Here is a 25,513-nt window from a genome sequence, read left to right on the forward strand (position 1 = left end):
CTAAAGTTAATCACTTACTCTTATCTATTCTTATGTCTTAGGTCTAAGATATATGATCCTTCTTCTGTTGATTCAGCTTGACTGGGTTTTAAGCCAGCCATGGTGAGGGCTACACATGGGACAAATAAGCAGCTTATGCATATTGTTTTATAAGCACCTGCATTCTATTAATCACATCTAAACCAATCTCTAATCATGAGTTATATGTCTGATATGAATAGCCTTAGAAACAATGAGGCTTAAGGCCTAGATCCCTTTGCAATTATTGAAGGTTATTTCAAGCGGCAGTTGTGGGGACACGGGGATGGATCTGTCCTGGTACTGTGGGATCTGGTTGCCTTCGGTGTGATGAGCTGTGCAGCGGGTCAGGTCTCAGGGCCAGCCCCATGGTTGTGGTCCCTTCTGTTTGCTCACTGGGCTTTCCCCACCGCCGGGAGATGGAGCCAAGTGTTGAACAGTCACACGGACACCCACCGACTCCCTGAGAGGGGAATGCAGTGCCGAGTGACCCCCCACGCCGTCCCCTGGCACAGCCTGGAAGTAAAGCCGGTGCCGGCCATATCCCCTAACAAAAACCCAGACCCATTTCCACCAATTTCTTCCCTCCTGATGGCTCTCCCAGTCTTTCCTAGTTCATATCTTCACGGGAAAAAAAAAATAATCCCCACCTCTGCTTGCTGCCAACGGGCCCCGGGCAGGATTTATCCTTTTCAACCCATCGAGGTGTCTCGGCCGCGGTCCCCAGTGCCTCCTAATGTCCCCATCCCCCCGGATTTGCAAAGCTTGGCTCGTAACAGGGGAGATAATTCACTGCTTTCGGTGCCACCTCCCCATGCCAAACTACAGCATGTCCCCAGGGCTGTCGCCTCCCCAGGTGGTTCTGCCATGCCTAGGGGGCTGGTTTTATTCTCCGTTTGATATAAAATTGAACCTTCAAGGCATTAAATTTGCTTTTCCAGTGGCAGAAAGGCGGCTAGGATGCTCGTCCCAGCTCATTTGGGACCGAGATGGGGACAGAAGCAGGGACGGAGTCAGCCATGGGTGGGTTTTGGGGAGCTCAGCGGTGATTTGGGGGGGCTGCTTCCCGCCGACTCGAGGGTGGGAGCTGGGTCTGCACCCCAGGTGGGACCCAGACCCCAAGGGGACGGGGCGGGAAGGGGAGGTGTGAACAGGGGGAGAACCGGCCGTCAATGGCCTCTCCCGCCGTGTGCTGCCCATGAGGGACGGGGGCTGGCGGCGGGATGGGGACGGCATCCTGCCTGGTCCGTGCGACGTGTCCCTGCCGAGATCTCCCTCCCTTTTCGAGCCGGCTGGGGTGCTGGGGGGGGGGGGGGGGGGCGTGGGGATCCCCTGGGACCCGCCAGGAGGACGTGGCCGTCCATGGGGTCACGCCCGGGGGACATGCTCCCGCCCCCAGCAGTGGCTGGGGGAATTTGGATCCACGGGTGGGGGGTGCTTTGGGTGGGCCATCACCCCACGCCGGCCCCCGCAGCCACAGCGGGTCCCCCCGCTGCCCCACGCTCGCCCCGTGCCCCCCGCCAGCCCCTTCCCCGGACCACGCCCCCTTCCACAGGGCCACGCCCCCCCACCAGACCACGCCCTCCTTCCCCAGCCCCGGCCCTCTCTTTCCCCGGGCCCCGCCCCCTTCTCCAGCCCCCGCCCCGCGGCCTCCGCGCCTGGACTACGACTCCCGTCATGCCGCGGGGCCCGGATGGGGCGTGGCCTCCGCCGGCCGCTTCCGGGCCTGGCGGTGAGGAGGGAGTGAGGGAGCGGTAAGATGGCGGCGGCGGCGGTGCTGGAGTTCCAGCGCGCGCAGTCCCTGCTCTCCACAGACCGCGAGGCCTCCATCGGCATCCTCCACTCCATAGGTGAGGCCCCGTCGGCCGCCCCCGCTCCGCCGGCCGCCCCCGGCCGCCCGCCGCCGCCTCCCGCCCGTCGCCGCCGCCGGCTGCTGACTCACCGTGCGAGCCGGACGGGAGCGAGGCCTGGGCCCGCTCCGCCCGGCCCGGGCCTCGGCCCGCTCCACCGATGCGGATCCTCCACCCGCACCGCGGGCCGGCGGGACGGGGCCGGGCCGCTGCCCGCCGCCGGTGCGGGCCCGAGCGGCAGGGAGCCGCCGGGGTGAAGCGGGCGGCCGCGGCGGAGCCCCGCGGTCTCGGGCCGGCTTCTCCTCCCCGTTCAACGCGGTGTGGCCCCGGGTGCGGGCGGAGGCAGCGGCGTGTGAACTTGCCTGCCTCGAAGCCCGTGGAGCGGCGTGTGCGAGGGCCGTGGCGGGCAGCGGTGCGGGCAGGAGTCTGCCGGTACCGGCTGTTTGCTTCTGGGGTTCTTCGGTTGTGGTGGGACAGCGGCTGGGTGTTGCGCTGGTAGCGGCGGCCTGCAGCGGGTTCTCGGCATGCTGACGGATGAGAAAACTCTGCTGGAAGTGGCATTTCCTCTTATAACACTAAAATACACCCGTTATTTAAATTACCTGCACAGAAAGTTTTGAGGAGTTTTTGTGTGTGCTGTGTCTGGAGCTTTAACTTCTGCTTGTTTCAAGGCAGATGCTGTTTGCGGCAATTACTTTGTCGGGCTCTCCTGGGCACCTAGCAGTGCCAAGGAGATGTTGGTGCTATAAAGTGGTTTGTAGGCGTAACGTGGACACCCCTCTTTATTTGGGGATTGGGGCATACAGGGTAGGGAGAAGGGGTGCCTTCAAAACTGGTGTATAAAAGAGTAATTCTCAATTCTTGTAACATATAGTGATTTCTGAAAAGATGCTGTGACCTGCTGTTGCCCCGCTGTGTCGGGCAAATAGATGTTTCCTAGTGTCTGTATTAGACCTTGAAATTGGAATTGCTGAATGGTCTTTAAAAGTTGCTCGTCCCTCTCAGTGTTTGTCTGGTTAATTAGTAGTTGGTGTTCTCAAGCCTGTCAACACACCTACGACTTCCCGTCCACTCGGGCTCAGTCAGGAGTAACAGCTCGTGTTGCCGGTTGGTGTAAGCTGGAGCAGTCCAGAGAGCGTTGCCGCAATACTTTTCTGCTTAAGAGCAAAGTTACTTTGCTTTTGACACCACGTGTGTTAAATTATGGCTGCAGTCTGCATGCAGGGGTGGCATGCAGGATTTCAGTTCCTTCTGTAGAACTGGGCAGCGGATTTTGGCTTTGTGTAGAAGTTGGGCAAGCTCACCTGCACAGGGGATGCTGGAGATGAATATTTACAGGGGTAGCAGGTGGCAGGGAAGAAAGTGTATTGTTTTGTGGATAACTTATATGAAATTGATGTTGTGTAAACACAGGTTTGGTGCTGCTGTATGTCATTTGGCCCTTCTGTGTACTTCAGAGCAGAGTTACTCATGTTGGTACAGAGTGACGATTAGATTGTCAGAGTTCGGTGTGGGAAGGAGAACTCACTCTTGCAGCAGTTGTAACACCTGATCCGCTCCTGAGTGAAAAGGGCAGACGTACCCAGCTCACAGAGCTGATGTTGTTCTTGTGCTGTGTTTTGACCACAGGATCGCAACTTAATACTCATAGTGGCAACATCAGAAATCCCAATACCAGAATACCCAACCACGGAAATGCCATTAGATTTCTTTTATTTGGTTTTGTGGCGTCAGTGGGAGAGGGTCTGTTAGGTGGTGGTGGTGTTTTTTAAATAACACTTGAACAGCGGGACAAGCTTAATGAAACTACTTCAAAACTTAAATTATAGTCAAGTTGGAGCATGCAGTTGTACCTATCAGCTGGATTAAAGCCTTTGTGAAGTATGGACGAAGTGCTCTCTGTAAGCTATGCATTTAAAATTTCCACTTAATCTGCTTTCCAGATCTCGCAGGCCATGCTGGATTCACTACTGCCTGTTATAACAGTTACTTTTTCTGGTGACTTTCCAGGAGCTGACTAGTAATGATTATCTTCTAACTGAAATAGCATTAAAGGTAACTTTTTCACTCTTTTCTAGTGAAACGCGATGTCCAGGAAAATGATGAAGAAGCGGTGCAAGTCAAAGAGCAGAGCATCCTGGAACTGGGGTCGCTTTTGGCCAAGACTGGGCAGGCAGAAGGTGAGCCTGAAATAAGTAACTGAGGTAACGGGTAAGAGATACATACATTCAAATGAATTTAGTCCCCTTGTTTAATGGGATAGAAGTAAAAGCAGTTTTTTGGCAGGAAAGTTCTCTCAGAGACAGGGCAGAAACTAAAATACTAGATAACATAAAATATTAATCTCATGTTACTTGGCCCAGTATTCCAAAAGATTGCTCATGCGTTGGGCAGTTTAGTTAATGACCCTTTGACTTGTGGCTTTTTTAGTACGAGAGACTAAAGTTTTGTTAAGTTGTCATGTATGAGATGAGAAGTTTCTTTTGTTTTGTTTTTAATAATATCAGAGCCTTCTTTCAAATTGGAAAGTTTGACCCAAAAAGTCCTTTCCACCAGCAGCTTTTTTCTCAATTAATTGATTTATCTGCTGAAACATTACATCAGAAAATCCTTGCCCAGCTCCTCACAAGAGCAAGACTTGACAGTCCTTCTATTGTGAATGTGTGAAAGAACAGAAATGGAGTAAAATTCTCTATTCAACGATTCTTGAGTTGAATCTGTTCATGTCTTCTGTTTCCTGGAAAGCTCAAGGCAGTGTGTTTGTTATTTTGTACTCAGCAGTTTAGTTTTTTTTTTCTTTTGCTGAAGAATGCTCTTGCCTTTTCTGGAGCACCTTTCACCTCAAGCATTTTAGGAGCTGATACACCACATCCATATAAAGAGCATTCTGTCCGTGGCAGACAGTTGCCCATGGTATAGTCCTAATGTTTTCTAACTGTGTGCAACAATAATTCAGAATGTGAAGTGAAGCGTGTGTGCTTTTAACAGTCTGAAACTGGTTGGGGAAAACAGGCCAGCAGAAGGTTTAATCAAAATCAAATGAAATTCAACTGGGACGCCAGACCTAAAGTTAGAGTAGTTCATGGAAAGCAGTATGAGGTCTCAGATAGCAGCTCATCAAGGTGATGGTTTTATATTTATTCTGAAACGCACACTTGGTGTCCTACTGTCCAGTCTTTGTAAACATCTCTTTTGACTTGGTCATTTAACTGATCTACCCACCTCTACATGTGTTTGAGCATTCTGGACACTGATCCCACTGTGATTTGCAATTGAACAGAGCTTGTGACAAAGTAGATTACTTGCACTTAGAGCAGTGCTGGAAACAAAGGTGCTATTTATCTCACCTAACTATAGATGTCCACGTCTGATTTCCTAGTGTGGACTGCTTTTACAGTCAGTGGAGAAAAATAAGCCCTTCCAGAACACGATTCATCTCTTCCTACAATAAGAATTTACAGCAGGACAAATGAAGCCTGCTGTACAAGTGCTTGTTTCTCTAATTGAATATTAAAGGACCTCAAGTCAATTAACTCAGGTATAGGTGTCTGGGCTGTATGAGTGCCCTTTGCACTCTGATGTTTGCTTCTGTAGAGATAATTAAACATGGCTTTGCTCCTGCACCAAGGAAGATGTTTGTTTGGGCTAAAAAGGGGGAAATCATCAGAAGAGTCTCTTCAAGTAAATGTGTGGATGTGCTGCTGGTGTACAGAAGCCTGAGAGGAGAGTTGTTAGGTGCATGATGGCCTCCTTGAACTTGGGGTAGTTTTGAGTTCAAGCTGAAGTCTTACGTGAGTATGAAGAACTTCAGCGTACTCTCAGAGAGTGGCTAGCTAATAGGGTTTTTAAGGGGAAGGCAAAGTAATTGAAAATGTCAATGTTAACTCATCAAAAACAGATTTGTGAAGGAGCAAATGCAAAATGTGTTTGAAATGCATTAAAGGGAACACTAAACTGCAGAGCAACTATATTCTGAATAGAAGAAAATTAATTTGGCAACATTAACCAGCCAGTTGTGTATGTGTAGATCGGGGTGACATCGCCAGGTTGGGCTTTCTTGGGGACATGTGGTAAAGCTGAGGGATGAGGAAAGGGGATACCACAGCTTAGAGATGTGCTACTGCTGTGGGAAAGACCTGGTCACCTTCCCTTTCTCTGTCTGCTTTCTAGGGTGAAGTAGACTAGTAGGAGTGACAAGCAGTCAGGGTCAGCAGCATCTTCTCCAGGTACATCCGTTCACAAAGATCCTCGCACCAGGTAGACACACAGATCTTCGTATCCGAGGGGAGTGAATCCAGTGCTGCATAACCTAACAAGGAAGTTACTGAGACTGTGCAGTTTCTGGCCCGAATGAAGTAGATCTCATCATTGTAGCTTTTGCTGCACACATTTTATTTTTAGCTAGTGTCATTTCTTTCACAGATTTGAGGTGTTGCAGTGGCTTGTTGGCTACTTTAAAGCAATAACTTCTCGGAGATGAAAGGGTCTGTGAGCTGCAGCCTAGGGAGAAAATCAGCTGCAGTTTGGTGGGGTTTGAAACTTACAACTGCTGTGCTGCTGACTGACTGAGAGTGTAAAATGAACCTGTGGATTTTTAGAGGACTAACCTCTATTGAACTATGGCCTTTGTTTAAAAGAATAACAAATGACCCTTTTTATCTGCTTGATAGAGTTTAAGGCTTGAACTGGTGGATTCATTTTTTTTTTTAGGACAGTTCTAGATTTTTATAGCATTGCTTAAAACTATAGGATTGGCATAACTCGGATCAGGATTTCAGGTACATGGCATTTTAGCTTGTGTAAGCACTTTCTCTGAGGATGAGCAGCAGACTTCATTTTCCAGAGCTGCTGCTTATCACTTCTCCAGAGCTGTCAATCACACCCCTTTACCAAGTGTTGCATTTACTTAAAAAAAAAAAAAAAAAAAAAAATCCTAAAAATAGTTGACAGTTACACTGCTAGGAAAGAGAAATTTCTATGGGAACTTTGAGCTTGCATGTCTAAATGTGTAGTTTGCAAAATGTACAGATATATTCTAGCTGTTGACTTTGAATCTGCTTTCTAGTGAATTCTCGGGCAGCTGTTGAGCAAGTCAATGGAAAGATAAGTACTGCAGTATGTTTCACGTGATTTTTCCTTTTTTCTTCTAAAGTTCCTTTCCTGTGTGGAAAAGTATGTTGTGCACTAAAACCATGATTCAATGGGTCCTGAGAAGCTGGTGTACTGCAGCGATGCACAATAGGAAGAGTGGTACCTTGTAGTAGTTGAGAGTTGATGGATCTCAGAGACAGTATCGCTGCCTTGATAAGACGGACTGAAAAATTGGCGAATTCTTAGTTACAGAGCTCAAAGCTAAGGATACAGTGCTGTTACCTGATGAGAAGCAGACTTGTTCCCTGTGTTAAGTGCTGCGTTTTCAAGTGCTTGTGTTAGTTGCATTAGGGAAGAGCACAAGAACCAGCTTCTGGGCAACTCCAGCTCTACTGCTGCTTCTCTTCTGAGCACAACAAGGTGACCTCAAGCCCACCTTTCTGAGCTCACATCGAGAGGAGGGATGCTTGAGAGTAGCTCTGCACAAAACTGATGTGTTGGAAGCTGCTGTCGTGGTAGTTTGCGTACTGTATGTGAAACCAAAGTGTTTGATTAAAATGGTTGGGATTTGCATCTGTGAGTGGTACTGCAGATTGAGTGGTCCTCAGAATGAAGGCGGTGTGGGTAAAGTCATCGTCTGCCACGGGGCAGTAGGTAACAGTTCCTTGTTGAGTAAAAGCTGAGCACTGATTGCAACTGTCAGTCAGCAGGGCTCAATCTTGGATATTAAAGTAGCTGTACCTCAATTCTAGAAAAACCTGCCCATTAATTTTCAGACAGAAAGTAAAGCTTTTATGAAATCTTAGGCATGGCAGTCACAGCGCCTTGTTTTGTTCCCTGTACAAAGTTTGAGCAGGTCATTTTAGAAAGAGTCACAATTTGTTGCACTGCTGTTTGGAAAATAAGGCTCCTCTAAGGATTCAGGGCACACTCAAGATAAGTTTCATTTTTTCTGAGAACTGTACCTCCAGATGTATAAAAATGTCAGTACATCACTGTGAGCAATTGGATTGGAACACACTGTGAGTTCCACTTCCTAACCATGTAAGAAATGAGTTGTATCAGGCTTGATTAAACTTTCAAAGTAAATAGGTTGAAAAAGTAAAAAATATAAGGAATAATTTTTAGATATTATTAAGATGTCCTTGTAACAATTCTTTTGCATTACTGTTAAATGAAATATGAAGGAAATCTTGTTTTCAACTGTTTTTATTGGAATCCTCCCAAACTGAAATTCTGCTGATGCTCTTCCATATACTAATTGAAATAAAATTAGATTGGTCTCTTATTTTAGTTTTGATTCCGATGCCAGTTTGGTATAGAGTGTATTGAAGATTTCTGAAATACTTGTTACAGGGTTTGTTTTGGTTTTTTTTACTATCAAATCTCGTAAATGTGGTAGTGCGAGATCTAGCTGATATTTGGGTGAGAATTAAAATTCTGGGGCAAATAAGCTGTGATTTCAGTGTATGACCCCACTACTTTATGAGTCAGCACTGAACCCTGCACTGGCACACTGCTAGTCTGCTGGAAGTATCGTCTTCCCCCAACTGTAAACAGACATCACTGCAACCTGGCCCGATGGCTGTGTGTTGTTTATCGCAGGAGAAGACTTAACTTGTGCTGTGCAATTCCAACACGTAACTCCCTTCTGCTGCCATGAATGCCGAGTCCTGAAACTGCTGTGACATTGACTGCCACGTTCCTCTGCTCTGTAGGAATGACGTTTCTAGTGTATTTCTTCATAAAGAAAGACTTTTCCTCTGTGAGCTTGAGACTAGCTTTATAACTGTAAACTAGTAAGGAAACTAGTAGAAACAGAAATCTAATTAAGTAAGGTAAGATCTAATTAGGTAATGTGGGTAGTTGAAGTGTTAAGAAATGTCATTTTTTTCAGCAGTGGTGCGCAGGGTGTATCTGACTTTCTAGGGCCGGCTAGGTATGGCAGATTAAAACATCAAACTGTGAGTTAATAAAAACATACTTAAACTATAAACTCCATTGCCCATTTTATAGAAAAATCTCAAAGCATTTAGCAGATGCTTACATTTTTAAAACATGCCTGAGGCAAGTGTAGTTACAAATGGTGTTATAATTGGGTGAACTGAAGTAACGGGAAATGTATGCTGTGCGGGTAAGACTGGAGCCCAACAGTCACCTTTGCCAGGCCCCGTGTTTACTGCGAGGCATTCCTTCAGGTGATGTTTATCGCTCTTTTCCTGTAAATGATGTTGAGAGACTGCTTATAAAATGTTTGGTGTAATATATACTGCTGTGTATAGATGTGTCAGGTACTCCAGCTGCGGTGTGACTCTTGGCTGTGTGGTTGTATTTCATGATTTGTTTTTTTCTCTATACAGAGCTGGGAGGACTTCTGAAGTATGTTCGACCCTTCTTGAACTCCATCAGCAAAGCAAAGGCAGCCCGCTTAGTCCGATCTCTGCTTGATCTATTCCTTGATATGGAGGCAGCAACAGGACAGGAGGTGAGATTTAAATTTCAGCACTAGTGCATTCCTCAAAAGCCTGTAACACCATTATCTGACCTAGTTTGCTTCACACTGAAGAATTATTCATGTCAGGAAACATTCATTTAATGCATTTGGATATATTCTATTAATAAAACATTAGATAATTTAATTCACTCATAACCATGTTTTTCTGCAAGCCTCATCCTGCTGCAGGTTAGGAGTAACTCTCACCCTGGGCGTGTTTCTTAGACTCATGTTGCTTGCTGTTAGATGCACAGCATTAGTAGTATTTCGTAGTGTGATTAACGTTTGGGAGGCGAGAGGTGCTACACCTGTTCCAGGGAGCTCGGTCTAGTGGAAGGGTGGGGGCAGTGTGTGATGGCACAGAGCTAGAGGAGTGAGTCTTCAAGGTCTGTTCAGGAGTTGGTGGGATTAGATGGTGAGTATTACTTAGCATCTTTCACCTGGAGACATGAAGGTGTATTGCATGGGAACACAGTGTGGTGAGTGTCTTGCTCTATAGAGGGCTTCTGGGGCATGAAAGTTATTCCTGAAGTGGGAGTGGAAAAGCTTTGCAGCTACCAAGTGTAAACTACTTCCAGGGGATGAACTTCTTCACTAGAAAGCCCCTTTGGTCTAAGATAGCCCAGTTAGGATGTACTCTATTCTCGTTAGCTACCTAGAGTACAGTTGGTTTTCTTTTTTGTGTTTTTGTCCACGTGACTTGTTGGTTATTTGGGAATGGGAGAAGGACAGGAGCAACTTGTAAATAAATGAGCAGCCACTTACAAGCAGTGCTGACCTGCAGTAGTATGGATTGTACTGGCACACCAAAGCAGTTAGATGGAAAGGGGAGGCAGGGAGGGTCTGAGCAACAGGTTAAGGGGAAAGCCCATGTAACACTGTATGCACAGCAACTGATGTATTACGGTCTAGAAGAGGTTCTGCCACGTTGAGAGGCAGGTGGCATTCTTGTTAGCCCAATCAGCACAGAAGTATCATCCTTTAGTTCAAGTAAGCTAGCAAATGTTCTTCGTTTGCTGTTCGGTTCTTGTGGCTTGTATGTCCTGTTACCATAAGCGGTGACAGAATCTTTTTGCTGCTGCTCTTTAGCAGAAGAGGTTAAGGGAAGTGGGGTGGGATGTACAGGTGAGAAAGAAACCCCTAAAGGTGTCAGGAGAAAATGAGTGGCTTCAGACTTTTTCTAAAGGTAGCTTGATGTAAATGATGATACTGGGATGCACTCCCAATAGGTGGCATTTTATGGCAGGGGAAGGACTTGGAGTAACAGCAATGGAAATATGGCCCACTTAGTCAAAATACTCACTTTCAAGCATATTCAGAAGCCAAACCCAAAACCTTAAGGAATTCTGACACCTAACCTGTGAGGTTCTTGATGCAGTAATACCAAATACTTTCAGTGCCTCAGAAATGTTCAGAGGGACAATTGCTTCCTTAGTGTAACGTATATCAAGAAGACTCCCAGGAGTCCAGTAAAGCAATGAAATTAGAGATTCTCCAGCTCCTAATGCTCCAGCTATCACTGTGCAATAAATTGCGACTTCATAATGGGTTTTCATAAAATGTCCCCATTTAATAAGTAGTGACGAGGAGCTGACAAGTGCTGCAGTGTAGTACAGCTGCAGAGCTGCCCCAGAAAGAGCTGCGATCCAGAGATTTTGGGAAAAGGCATTCCTGAGCCTAGCACCTCAGGATGACTTACTGTATGTTATTGGCCAGTACTAAATTGGCACCGTCTGCTAATTGGGGTGGGATATGACTGCTTTATTCATCAATGGAATCTCAGCAGTCTTAAAAATATGAGAAGCCATTGGGTTCCTTTACTCCGCTTTGAAGCAATAGATAAAACATCCAGCGTCAATGACTGGCTCCTGGCACCTAACTCCGTTATAAACAGTGGAGCCTGGCACCTCTGTTGGCTTATACTACTAAAGGACACACATGGTCTGACACATTTAGGCCCTAAAACACATGCTCTTCATTTTTCCATTCTTTCTAGAGCAATTGAAAATACATTTTTCTCTATGGCAGAATGAAATGGTGCAAAACACGCTGGAAGGGATCTCAAAAGTCTTTTAGTCCATTCCTTGCCCTAAGGCAAAATCAGTTCTCATGTAGCCAGATGTTTTTAGTTGAAACAAAACCACAGCTGTTTAAGAAATGCTATTAGGATTTCAGCAGTAATTTTTACTGGTGAAACCTTGGAAGCCAAATCTTTATTTTCATATTCCAGTGTGGAAGGATTGTCCCTGGTGGTCAGAAAAAGTTATTGGAAGCCAAATGCATTAGAAAAGCAATTGAAGAAGGTGGTCTGTTGGGGTTTTTTTCTGATGGCTAAAGCTTAAACTAAACCTTAGTTTGCCTTCTGAACTTTACTTTCTCTTGCAGTATGTGTTACAAGTAGTATAATACTGTGAACGTTGTTACAAAGTGCAGGAAGTTAATCTAGCAAAGAGAACATGAAAATTTGTAGCATAAACTGTAGCTGTTCTATATCATTTTGTGCAACATTTCTGTGAGTTTAAACTCTGGTGTCAACAGGATGCAGCCTGAGGCTAAAGTGTATCGTGTGTGGTTACTAGTGACTCCTTGTTGAAGAGAAGTCATAATCTTGCAGTGTTGAGCTGCAGTTCCCATCAGTGGTGAACTACACTTTACCGTGGTAATATTAAAGGTGTCGTTCAGAGACATTTGGGATAGGCACTGATGATGAAAGCTAATCTCCAGGCTCATTTTAAAGTAAAGCTAATTCGGTGTTTAGCAATGCTGCTGTTCAGACAGGAATGACTTTTTTCCTTAAACTACATTGTGGAGATTCAGGCTTTGTTGTATTTTTGTTGCTTTGTAGGAAATGATTGAACCATACTGCTGTTTTAAAGAGGGGCAGCAGAAGGCTTTACAAATTTCTTTCTGCTCCCTTTAAGGTTGACCTGTGTTTAGAGTGTATTGAATGGGCCAAATCAGAGAAGAGGACTTTCCTACGCCAGGCTCTGGAGGTACGTTGCATTGCAGATCCCAAACCTGTGTAATAGCGTCTTCCCTTTGTCAGATTTGATACTTATAAAAGTAGAGAACTTGTAGTGTGTTGTCCATATCTTTGTACATGTGATGGATGGGCGATAACAATTACACTAAAGTTAGCGACCCTGCTTGAATAGGCAGGATTTTACCTGTTGTGTTTAGACTAGCCAATCTTTCAAATGGCAGATCTTGCAGAGCTGGACCATATAATGTAATGAACACAAACTAATTTAGTGAAGTCTGTGCAGATAAGAATATAAAGTTTCATTTTACAAAATAAATCTGTACTACCTTTCTCTGGCTTTCCTCACAGCAGTTCCTTTTCTGTTCTTCAGGCGAGGCTGGTCTCTTTGTACTTCGATACCAAGAGGTACCAAGAAGCACTGCAGCTAGGTAAGTCTCCCACTAGGTGGTGGTAGTAGTTCTTTGCTTTGAAATTAGCCTTGAGGCAGACAAGGGAAGTGATCAACTACGTCATGTTCCTTGATGAGTTTTGTAGGACTTGGGCATTAATTTCTCAGTGCCATACCAGTTCTGCCATCTTTTTCCACAGCTTGGTGATAAAAGCTTTTAGAGATCTCTTTGTTCTCATCATTTGTTCATTTCAAATAATTTTGGAAGCAAAGAGGAGCTATGTCCAGTTGAAGGCCATCAGGTTTGGGTCCTGCTGGAACATACGTAGTATACTGCTGTGGTCAGAGAGGTTGAAGGGAGAAACCAGCTTTTTTCAGTTTGCTTAAATACAGCCTCAATAAAAGCAGTAGTAATGCCAGGAAATGGCAAACCTCTAAGGGTGTAATTAGACAAGCTCTTGTGAAGTAGTGTAAAGGCTTTAAGAATTTGCTTTTGCACCACCTGAGATATGGTAATTAACCATGTGAACTCTCCTACTCTGCTACAAAGCAGAGTAAAGCAGGTCATCTTACACGGCCCAAGTCCCTTTGGTGCTTTTCAAATGCTCATTTTGCAAATGACTGCAGTAATGTAAGATGAGGTTTAAGCTGGCTAAAGGATATTTGTACAGACTGCTTCACCAGCTCAGCGCATGGGTATGAGCAGGGCTGAGGGATGACTGCACTGACATGGACAGCAGTGCTCACCCAGGCAGTGGTGATGCCTCACCAGGGACCTGTCACTTCTTAAACAGTGTGGTGGCAAGAGCATGTGTCATGTCCAGAGTCACCTGGGTGACTCGTATCTGATCAGAATATCAGGTTATGTTAAGTGCTCTGATACATGGAATTCGATATCAAGTTAGAATTAGTTTGCATATGGATATGTGATGAACTCAGGTTTAAACTGATCAGAGTCCACACTCCAAAGCTGTACTTAATTAACTTAATCACTTGGATGATGGTGGTACAGCTTAGGGAGTTGTAAAGGCCTGTACCTATAGGACAGCCTCTCCGAAAGATCCATCGAGATGTCAGCGTTGTGCACTAGCATTTCTATGTGGCTGGCCAAGACATGGTTATGTCCACGGCTTTGGGGAGTAGGTGCAAGCAGTGAGTCTCTACGGGATGTTTCTTGGGAGAGTCCATTCTCTTCCACCTAGTTATGCAGTTTCGGCTGTGGTTTTCAGCTTTTGAGCACAGCAAGTGAGGATAAGGTTCTCATCTCTGTTTGCCCTAAGTTAGTTCTTTAGTTTGTAGTGGGGGGAAAGAAGGGGAAGAGTTTCCTGTAAGGCTGGCTCTTTCTGTCCTCACGAGGCTTTAATGTGACAGTTTATCTAGGCTTTTCTTAGGCTGTCCATTCCTACCTCCTAAACTTGACCTGTGGATGTCTTGTGCTTAAAACATTGCTTCCTCATCCCCTATTCTTAGGAGTTGCTTGAAAATCCTCAGGTCTCACCTTAGGGGAATGATGCAGGAATGGGCAGTACTTCAGGCTTGCTCAGAGCTGTGAATGTGAGTGGTAAATCATGCTGTTGTCTGGGGAAGGGGTACCAGAGCGACAATCTGAACTGCACAACCCATCCTTGACTTTCTGCTGAGTGTCTGCTGCCCGCGATGAGGTGGCAGAGACATGCTGTCCATGTACCCAAGTATTCTCACTGCCCTCTTCTGCCTCTAACACAAAACTGGTTCATTCTTCTCCAAATGTGGACTGACACTGACCCACTGTTATTTCCTCTCCTTTGTTTCTTCTTGGAAGAACAGGTTGTGTAAGCCTAGCCTCCCTTCCTCAAAGCCTGTACTGCTGTGGGGGAAGAAGGGTATAATCTGGAAAGACTTGGTTTGTGTAGTTGTTGATAGCATATGCAGAGCAGGTTACAAAGGTTCTTGTTCTTCCCTGCTGCTAGGCTCCCAGCTTCTTCGGGAATTGAAAAAGATGGATGACAAGGCATTGCTGGTGGAAGTGCAGCTGTTAGAAAGTAAGACTTACCATGCCCTGAGCAATCTGCCAAAAGCAAGAGCAGCCTTAACCTCTGCACGGACTACAGCCAACGCAATCTACTGTCCACCTAAGCTGCAAGCAGCGTTAGACATGCAGTCAGGTAAAGCCTTTCAGGAGAAGGGGAAAGTCTAGGACTTGTCATGATGCATCAGTTGACTGATATTTGTTCTTTCCTGAGTGAATCACAGAAAATGATGTTAGGTGGGACCTCAAGATATCTACAAGTCTGCCCAGCTGCCTCAAGGCAGGATCAGCTATAATTACATTGTTCCTGACGCATGTTTTTTCAGCCTGTTTTTGAAAACCTCTGGTGGTGGAGGGTCTGTAACCTCCCTAGGCACTACAGCATTACACCGTGTTAGTATAACTAACGTTGTTCCTGACCTGATTCTCAGGCACTTACCTGAAGTGCCCTGAACTTGCCTTTCTTAACATGTCCTCTTAAGAGAGGGCATGGATGCTCTTCTGATAGAGATGAGGTAAAGGGAGGCACAGAAAGAAAGGATTCCATTTACTGAAGTACCAGATAAAGCACTGGACAACCAAATTGTTCTGTTCTCTTCCAGTCATGTTCTGAATTAACTCTGATGCCTGCCTGTTTGTTCCTCTCAACAGGTATTATCCATGCAGCAGAAGAGAAGGACTGGAAAACAGCCTATTCATATTTTTACGAGGCGTTTGAGGGATATGATTCAATTGACAACCCAAAAGCCATCACCGCGCTGAAATACATGTTGCTGTGCAAAATCATGCTGAACATGTATGTGGCAAATGGTTCTGCGAAGAACACTTCCTACATTTAAATGCGAAAGGCTTTTCATTTATAAGACTCTAATGAAAGAACTCAAGCAGACAAGCTTGCTGTTTGTCTTTATGACCTAATCAACGCTTCTGATACAATGTTACTTGAGTTGTAGTAATTTGCTATCGGGAATTTTTGAGACACACTTAGATTTAAGCTGCCCATGTTGTTGAATAAATGCTCTCTTCCCTTCCTTCCCCTCTCTAGCCCAGAAGATGTGCAAGCATTAGTGAGTGGAAAGCTGGCTCTGCGGTATGCAGGAAGACAGGTATAGAAACTTAATAATTTCTATCTTCCTATTATTTCTGAGAATATTGTAGTGTTATTTTTGTCAAATACTTTGGTCTTTTCATACCAAAATACCCTTCACTTCTGAGTGTCCTGAATGAGATCCAGAACCGATTAAATTACCATAAGTAATTACCATAAGTCAATTGCCTTCAAAGGGATTACAGTGACTTTCACCACCTGAGAATCTGGCCTGCTCGCTTCATTTTCTCTGTTTTTCTCCTCCTCGCTTTCTTCATGAACTACTAAATGCCTAATGCCATAAGGTACTCATGTCTCAACCCTCGCCAACTGCTCTGCAGCCATGGATCTGATGCATTTAAATCCAGGTTATTCATTGTTTTTACTCATGTTGTAGCAAGTCCTGAGAATCCATTCATAGCAGTATAGCTGAGCAGCTTGAGACCTAGATGACTGTAAGGTGGAAGCCAAGCAGCTGGGGAGTTGTTAAATCAGCTGTTTATTCTAACATGTTAACTTGCCAGTCTGTGAATGCCACCCCCATATTAAATCCAGGGATGCTTATATAAAGTACAGGGCCAAAAGCCAGGTGTGCCAGGGTCTGAGCCAGGCTTACACACTGATGCCCTCGGTGGCTTTGGTCAGCCAGCTATTTACTTTGATGCAGGAGCTAATACTCACCTACCTCACAGAGGATTGGGGAAGCTATTTAGTAGAGGAGGTCAGTGAGCATACATGCGTAGAAAAGAGTCTGAAGTGGGGATATCCCTGCGTTATCCCTGCTGGATCGCTAAGGGCAGCCCTGGTCCTGCTTCATACCCTTCCCTCTAGTGGCAGCTGGGTTGGAGGCCGCTTTTCAGAGCATGAGGGCAGTGTACCGTGGAGGAAGTCTCAGCTGTTCCCTGCACTGTCTTTCTGAGACAGCAGTGATCACAAGTTCCTGCAGCAGCTGTGGAGGCTGAGCTTAGGGAGCAGAGAGAAAGTGGGCAGCCTTGGGGACAGCTCAGTGGGAGAGATGATAGCAGAAGCCTGGGCCTTCTGTGCCATAGCCACCAGTTCATCCTGCTTGTCTCATGCACTTATTTCTCTCACCACTTGGAAACTGTTCTTCTAGTGGTGTTACTTTCTGTTTAGTATAAATATGGTAGTTTGGTTATGGCCGAGTCTTTTGCTTTGTTTCAGCAACTGTTGGGTAGACAAGAAACGTTTTCTGATGCTGTCCATGATAGGGTAACCGTAGGACTTCTGCCCTGCTTCTGTTGCTCAGCAGAGGAAATGTGGCATGCTGAAGGGGAGAAACACAACTTAAGGGCTGAAAATGGCCATGTTCATTAAGCAAGTGCCAAAATGTTCACTTGCCTTAAAAATTGTATCAAACTTGCTCCCAGCCTGCAACCTGATAGGAACTGCAGCTGGTATTCCCAAACCTTACAAAACTTGAGTTCTTTGTTTCTGTGAAGCTGATTTCATGCTGTGTCCTGCAGCTGTTCTGCATGTTCTCCTTATTAGCAGCTGTTCTTACTCTGCCTGTGTGGAAGTAACCCTGACATGGCTTTGTAGCAAAAGGAACATTCCCATTTTGCTGTTTAAGCACGTTTTCAGTATACTGCACAGTTGGCATAATAGCACTGAGAGGAGAATCCAGAACAATAACCTACTCTCATTTTCTTTCTCTGCAGACAGAAGCGCTAAAATGTGTGGCACAGGCCAGTAAGAACCGATCGCTGGCAGATTTTGAAAAGGTGAGTCAGGAGACAGAAAACGGGGCCTGGCTGGACAATACATTTTGTTTTGGGAAGTTGTAGGAGCTGCTACATCCCACAGCAGGAAACCATAAAAACATTCATAGAAAGCAGCAGTACATCAAGCAAATACCCCACAATAATCAGCCAGTTTGGTTTTTGCAGCATGGGGAGTAATAGCTTGCTTGAAATGAGTTTTTTTTTTTTTTTTTTTTTTTTTTTTTCTGGAGAGTGAACTCGGAAGCAGTTTCCTGTACTTTTGGTGCTGTTCAGTGCGATGTGTATCTTCCTTAATTTTTTTCTGGCTTCAGCAAGAGCACCACAGAGATAATGGAGAGGATTCCCATGTCAGGGAACAATCCTGTCATGCCATCTCCTGAGTGTAAACTGGAGATTCTGGCTGCTAAGCTCCAGCAGCATAAAGATGAAGGATGCTTGCTGCACGGTGCTTGAAAGGCTGCTAGGCTGTCATGATCTCCTGGCCTTTTAGCTAAGTTACGGGATTGGATTAACTACTGATACTTTGCTGGGCAGGGAGGGAAGACTATTTCATACTCAGAGGGCCTTGAGGACAGGAGACCTGTCACTACCTGAATTATTTGTTCCCACTGTGTCTTCCACAGGCTCTGACAGACTATAAGGTGGAGCTCAGGGACGACCCCATCATAAACACTCACTTGGCTAAGCTCTATGATAACTTATTGGAACAGAATCTGATCAGAGTCATTGAACCCTTCTCCAGAGTACAGGTAAATGTTTCCAGCAAGCGCACTGACATGCTGGTACCTCTGTCCCCTGCTGTTGGTGGGTGAAGGACTTGTTCCTGTGCAGAATACTTCTTACTCAGAGCTGCTCAGCACTTCCAGAGCTCAGGGTTCATCATGTTTAGCTGAAAAATGAGGAGGGGGCTGAGGGGAACTTTGGAAAACCACGTTCCAGAGTCATTGCCCTTTCCACCCGTTTCACTTAACATGCACTGAAAGGTCGCCATGCTTTTAACACTGAAGGTAACAGTGTTTGGCTTTTAAGGGCTCTGACAAGGTGTGGGTAAAGCTGCAATAATCTTGGAGAATAAATATTATTTTGTGTTTCAGAGTGAAATGGCTTTAGGTGTCTAGTCCATCTTCAGTTAAAATTGGATTTGAAATCTATAGGAGATGAAGCCACAAAGCAGAGAAAGCCATTGGAGATTTTTAGGCCAGAGCATTTACAGGCCCTTGTGCTGTTCCATGGAAGAGTCCCATACCTCGGTGCTGTGTGTCAAAAGTGCAGCTAAAGATTTATTTAACTCTATTGGTCTCTCTTATAGATTGAACACATATCCAGCCTCATCAAGCTCTCAAAGGTAAGAATATCACTAGAAATCAGTGGCACGTCTTAAGAGGGCAAAGGAATTGAGGTCAAATGCCATTTGCCACCGGGAAATAAATGTAGGCTATTGAGTCTGACAGATCACCTCCACAGCATTTACAGGCAAATATCGCTCTTGGGAACTTTAACATGGACAGTTTCCAGGAGGCATCGGACTGGCTTCCTCTGCACTAGTCTTTGCTGTAACATCGCCTTCCTTCACATGGGTTTTACTCCCGTTGTTAGCATTTGGTTTTTACTGGGGGCAGATTTTCTTCTGCTGTAGTAACAGCTCATGTTGTGACCAGCTCAGTCTTCCCAATTGACCTGCATTTAATCCTTGTGACTGTGCCCAGAGGAGTCTTTCTTAGACCCTGAAGATACAGGATCCAGCTGATCAGTTTGAAGTTTCATTAGGGATGTGTATGTCACATTGACTATTGCAATAACTGCTTTACAGATAATCCCAACCAGATTAAGTTTTAGGAAAATCCACTGTAGACCCAGCCAGTTGCATCCTGAAGTGCTTTTGTCCTGTATTAGCATTAAGGCCAGAGGTTTGGAAGTGTACTGAGCTCGGCCTTTATGGTCAGTACATCATCTTTGTACACATTTTTCTCTTTGTGCAGTCTTTTCCTAGACTAGCCCTTGGTGTTTAACACATACTTAATAGTTTGAGTAAAAGCTGGACTGCAGTTGTTTCTTAACTGCGGCTGTGTGTCCTCTGTCCAAAGAGCGGAAGCGGAGCAGACTGCTGTGGGGCCTTGCCTGGCACTGGGCAGGAGGTCAGCTCGGTATTGAGTGGCTTGAATGACGCTTGGCCAACACTTGACTAAGTACTTGCTGAACCAAGCTAGAATGCTCCAGATCCCGTAATGAGTAATGCCTGTGTGAAGTGACAGATACACAGTCTTTTGTGGAGTGAGAGGGCAAGACATTCCAGTGTTCTTGTCATTAAAAGCTGCTGCTTAATTTCGAATGTCATTTAAAGCTTATGGTAGTATCAAGCAGTGTGCAAGGAGAGATCTGTCCTGACATCATGTTCAGTGATGAAATAGCTGCTTTTAAGCAGTGCTTATGTCCCGCCAGGGCTGTTGAGGAGTGTGGAGTAGTAAGATTTGCTTTTCTTTGTGTAGTTCCGGGAGACTTTTAATTTTTCTGCTTCAATTTCAGGCTGAGGTAGAAAGGAAACTGTCACAGATGATCTTGGACAAGAAATTTCATGGTGAGTCTCTGCATCCTTCGGTCTCGACTGCCTTGCTGCCCAAGGCCAGGTTGTGTGTAAGCAAGCTGTGGATAGACCCCTCTTTATCACTGCACCTTTGAACCCCAAGTGTCCTCCTTAGACTGCTCTGCTCGGCTTCAGACGGCAGACATGCAGGTTAACAGGCACTATGGGAAGAGTAGTGAGCGGTGGGTTTATTTGTTACTCTATCTGTTGTCATGAAGGCTGTTCCTATTGCTCCATCTGCCATCATTAAGGTCAAGGCTTAATTTCTCTCAAATCAGAAACTGCTGTAAGTCCTTACTCACTGTGACTACATCCAAGGACAGTTGTGAGACCCACTGGTGGGCTATCTAGCAAAGATGTGCTCCTCTGCCTTGGAGCTTACTGGAGTATGTGGTCACCTTTCCCAGATAATTTGTGTCAAGAGCATTTTGCGTGTTGGCGGGCGGCACCCACACAGCACAACGGACTGGTTTGGGTTTGTCTGGGACCACAGGAGGCTGCTTCTCTAACAAGCTCTCAAGGAAACAGCTCCGTTCATGTTTACGTTGTCCCTAGTGTCGATTTAGAAAGCCCTCTTGATCTAGCTGAGGAAGACGAATGGCCAAAAGAAGCATAGTGGTTGGAGAATAGCTCAAAAATTACAGAACCCAGCTGCAGTGCCCATCTGGCACCGGGAAATAGTTTAATTATAAACTGGCTTTTTTTTTTTTTTTTTTTTGCCTTGCTCCAGTGTTGTGCCGAGCCATCCTGCTGGGCACAGAGGCCTCGAGGAGGAAGGTAGCTGTTAGGGAATGGGCAGGCATAAGCATCTCTGGGATGTCTTCTTGGGCCCCTCTCCAGGACGGGGTTTTTTTTTCTAGGTAAGCTACCACTAATGGAGTCCAGACAAAAATCAGTCAGCCAGTCAAGTACAGCACATGAGCCCCTTCCAAACCCAACACAGCTGACCATCCGTTTGCTGGGTAGATCCCTAAATTCCTGCTGTCTGGAAGATGTGATCTGTCGAGTGTTACACTAGTGACCGCAGCTTTGTGCCCACAGGCATCCTTGACCAAGGTGAGGGAGTCCTGATCATCTTCGATGAACCCCCCGTAGACAAAACTTATGAAGCTGCCCTCGAGACTATTCAGAATATGAGTAAAGTAGTGGATTCGCTCTACAACAAAGCCAAGAAGCTAACATAGGTGAGTGGAAGCAGGAGCTGGAGGTCGCAGCTGCTCCGGACCTATCGCTCCTCCCAGGCCAAGGTGCGGTTTGTGTCCTTGAGGCTTGTTTTCTCTCCTCTCGATTGACGTGGCTCTGTTTTCTTTTTGCAGAGTTGAATTTGCTAGCTGTCATTTGGAGAGTGTGTGTGACAGGAGAGTGAAACCTTTGGGAAAATGTTAGGAGACTTTTTTTTCTTTGTTCTACTTTTCGCTCGGAAAGTTTTTAAACTTCCTCATCCAGTGCATCTTGTATTCCATACGATGCGTGTTCCAGTTTCCATGTAATCTTTACTGGCCGAACTTTGTATCTGGGGGGGGAATATTGTTTAAACGAAGAGGGTATTCTAAATAAAAGGAAAAAGGCTTACACTACCTAAACATGTGCTTTCCACTTCCTGAGGGATGGCAGAGAGTTAAGCAGGGACAAAGTTTTGTTACCAGTAGGTGCCCAAAACAAGTTTGTTTCATCTCCCTCTGCTCTGAAATCTGAGACTTACTGACGGTGTATAAGCAGCCAAGTTTATTCCATTTGTACTGAACCAAAAAAACCCAAAATGTACAGACTGCTGGTTTATTTTTAAATCTTAAAGGCCTCGGATCCCCTTGAAAGCAGCTCCACAATGATTTTCCTGAAGGCTTTCGCACCCGAGGCACCTGCTTCAGAATTGTCATTGTGCTGCGCTAGCCCAGAGCCACTCTGCGCAGCCAAAAATCTCAAGACGGCTGCAGCCACTGTCTAGACCATTAGGCCAGTTTCTAATAAAGGGAACAGCGCAGGTTTCCCCTGGAGGCCTGTATTGCATGCTATTGTTTTAAAATAGACTAGATTTTAAATGTTTTATCCCTCCCCCCACCTGCACTGGTAGGAAGAACAGGTGAGCAGGCGTTCCCCGAGTCCTCGCCTCCCTGCGGGAGCCAAACCTTGTCCGGCGGGGAGGCGAGTTGCTGCCCTGGGCGCTGATCAGACTGTCATTATTTACCTCTGCTGCGTTAGTGTTTTTTTGGGTTTTTTTGTTTTTTTTTTTTAAACTTCTGATGTGAGACAGCTTGGCCCTTCTGGAATAACCTAGTGCAGCACTCGCTGGGGATCTTCCTTGTTACTGTTCCAAAGTCATATATGTTGGGGGGTGGAGCACGGTGTATTCCAGCATGTTTCATTTTATGGTGAGGTTACTAGCTAGGTTTTAATGCCATTTGGGCAGTGTAAGCTTCTGCATCTCTGTCCTGCTAATCTTTATTTTTCTTTTCCCCTCTGTCTCTCTTTCTCTCTTTCCCTCGCCATGTTTTTCTTACAAAATTTATATTTTGTAAAAGGGTTCTGTTTTATCAGGAAATATTTTGCCTTCACACTGAATCTTAGACTGGCTGATTTTTCTGCTTTCTGTTCACATTTTAACCTCTCCAACATTTTATTTTATTTTATTTTAATTTCCATCTCATCCAGTCAGTCACTGTTTGGGTTTTTGGCACCATCAATATCAAATGTACAAACGGTTCTTGCTAACCAACACCAGGTATATCTGATGTTCAGATGAGTTCCAATAAAATAATTTTTTTTTCAAAAATCTGTCTCCTGTCTTCAGCTGCCGAGGCAGATCATGGGCATGTTTGGTGCAGTTTCTCTCTTTGCTTAGGGAAGGGTGGATTGCAACGCAAGCTGCACGCCTGGCAGGAGCTCGTGAAAGCGTTGTCGGTGGTGATGTTTCTGAGACGGGGAGTGTGAGGGACCGTGTTTTAAGCAGCATCACTAAGGGTTTATGGATTGTGAGCAGTTCCTGGCACATCAAGTTTAAGCTCTGCCAAATGAAGTTGTGATATTATTATTACCATTATTATTATTATGGTGAAGAATGAATTACATCTGACCTCTTGCACCTCTAGCCTTGATGCTGTACTGGAGAGTCTCACATTGTGTACAGCACCGTGCATAGATTCCTCTTAAGGCTACACAGGTTATTTCAGATGTAATTGAACTGACACAACATCTTTAATTTTCATGTTTGAAACTCGTGTTTCTCAGACACCAGCTGGTTGAGATGGTGCAGGTCTTTCGGGAAGAAACCTGGCCTCACAGGCAGAAAAATGTGAGGGACTTAACTCCTGCTCTTACATGTGGCTGGGACTGGAGGGGAAGTGTGTTTCTAGTTTTCTTAATAGGTTTTTTGCACTATAAATAGCTTTTAAGATATTTCCCAAAAGCAGCTCTGGCCAGTTCACTGTAATGCCACTTAAGTGGCATTTTCCCCGGTGATGCTTAGCTGTGGCCATGCTTTGCTGATTTAGGTTGCTAATCAAAGGTGAATGAGGGGAAATCCGTTCGTGGAAGCGGAGCTGAAGCCTGTGTGTGCAGCGGTGACGGTCACACGCAAGGTGCTGAGAGGGAGTGAGGTGGAGATGGCCGTGAAGTCCTGCGTGTCCTCAGCGAGAATGGTGTCCAGCTCCGGCTGTCATCCCTCAAAGGGGACAGAATTTGTCCTGACCCAGCGGGTGACGACAGGGGGAGCAGGCAAACCCCTGTGCCAGAGGTGGAGGAGACCTGACCAGGAGCGAGGAGGCAGCAGGTCCACAGTGATGCCAGCTCTGAGGCGCCTGGGCTGCCTTGTGTGGGGTCAAGGAGGTTTAATTGCATGTTAGTCATTCAAACCGCCTGTGGAAAGCTGGGATTTTCCGAGGCATCTGAGCGCCTGCCTCCCACCTCCAAGTGTATTAAAATTAGGGCCAAAAAAGCTCAAACGGTAGGGCTTGTTGTTAAACCCTTTTGGCTTAAACTTCAAAAGGCTTAAGTTAAAAAGCAGGCTTTTGTACAAAGGCGAGTTTCATGCTGCTTGGGTCCGTGTAATATTTTTAATGGACAAAGGGATTTCTCAGTAACGGCAGTGCCGCTCGGGCTGCACTCGCACTGTCCGTTTTGGATCATTACATTACATGGAAAAGCCTCTGAAGCTGTTTGTAAAGAAGATATACAAAGAGGAGACCATTTGACCATCCCTTAAAAACCCAGCTCCCGTGCTGGGCTGGCGGCACTTTGAAGGACGTTTTTGGGTGCATCGGGACAGGTCTGTCCTCACAGCGCCGGTACTGTGGGTCGGTCCCGAGCTGCCCTTGAACCGGGAGTGGGACATGTGGGGACAGGCAGGTTTTCAAGCCCTGCTCTGTGTCCTGCTGCTGAGCACCGGCTTCATGGTGCAAGCCGCTGTCGTCAAGCTCCCGGTGCTGAGAAACCGGCTGCCCTGCCTTGGGAGGGGGGACAAAAGCCATATTGGAAAAATCTCCCCTGTTTTTTGCTATGTGTCTGCACCTCAACCTGCCGGGCTGTGAGTGCTGCGCCGAGCACACCACCGACCCTGTCGGAAGCAGCAGCTTTGGCAGAGCTTTACCCCAAAGTGAGATTTTTTTTTTTTTCTTTACCTTCCACATGCTTTAAACCCCAAGCATGCGGCTGGCTCGTCCTGGGCTGGTGTCGGCCAAAGCTCCTGTGTGGCCTTGCCTTGGGACGGTGGCTTTGGGGATGGACGGTCCTTTCCAGTGTGTGTCCCCCTCTGCCCTCTGGGTTGTCGGTCCCGGGGCACTGGGAGGCTGCCGTTGTGCCCCGATGAAACGGGCAGTTTTGGGGGGTTTTGACGGGAAGGGGATGGGCAGCCGCGGGCCTGGGGCAGTGCTGGCTTTCGGGAGTACCGGCGAGCTCGGTTTCGGTCATCCGCCAACCCCCGACTAGTCCGGTGTCGGGGTCAGACCTCCCCCCGTTTCATTGCCAGCAGCAGCACCGGGGGGAGGAGGTGACACCCGGGGAGCGCCCCGGTCACCGGGGCCGGAGCCCAGCGGCCTCCACCACTGCCGCGCTTGGCCGGGGTCGGTAGGGGCCGAGCGGCCTTTGCGTGTCGCTGCAGGTTGCGCAAAAGCGGGCCGGGCTCCGGCGGCCTCGGGGCTTCTCCCGGAGCCGGAGCCGGAGCCGGAGCCGCTCCCGTGCCCTACGGGAAAGGGGAGCCTCCGCTCCGGGCCCGGCGGTGGCTTTACCCGGGAGCCTCCCGCGGGCGGGCGGAGCCCGGCTGGCGGCCTTTCCCTTAAA

At 46.4% G+C, this 25,513-nt stretch overlaps 1 protein-coding gene across 1 annotated transcript; it reads left to right on the plus strand.

The window, feature by feature from the left end:
- Window positions 1-1,705: 1,705 nt before the first annotated feature.
- Window positions 1,706-23,012, plus strand: PSMD11 (proteasome 26S subunit, non-ATPase 11). The gene is made up of 14 exons (XM_030021146.1): window positions 1,706-1,868; window positions 3,947-4,048; window positions 9,320-9,444; window positions 12,375-12,446; window positions 12,807-12,864; window positions 14,774-14,968; window positions 15,484-15,628; window positions 15,878-15,938; window positions 17,599-17,661; window positions 18,285-18,410; window positions 18,971-19,006; window positions 20,185-20,236; window positions 21,284-21,426; window positions 21,559-23,012. Exons 1-13 carry the CDS (start codon window positions 1,778-1,780, stop codon window positions 21,424-21,426), a joined length of 1,269 nt encoding a protein of 422 aa, XP_029877006.1. The 5' UTR covers window positions 1,706-1,777; the 3' UTR covers window positions 21,559-23,012.
- The last annotated feature ends 2,501 nt before the right edge of the window (window positions 23,013-25,513 follow it).

Source organism: Aquila chrysaetos, chromosome 8 (assembly GCF_900496995.4).
Source record: "Aquila chrysaetos chrysaetos chromosome 8, bAquChr1.4, whole genome shotgun sequence".
NCBI lineage: Eukaryota > Metazoa > Chordata > Aves > Accipitriformes > Accipitridae > Aquila > Aquila chrysaetos.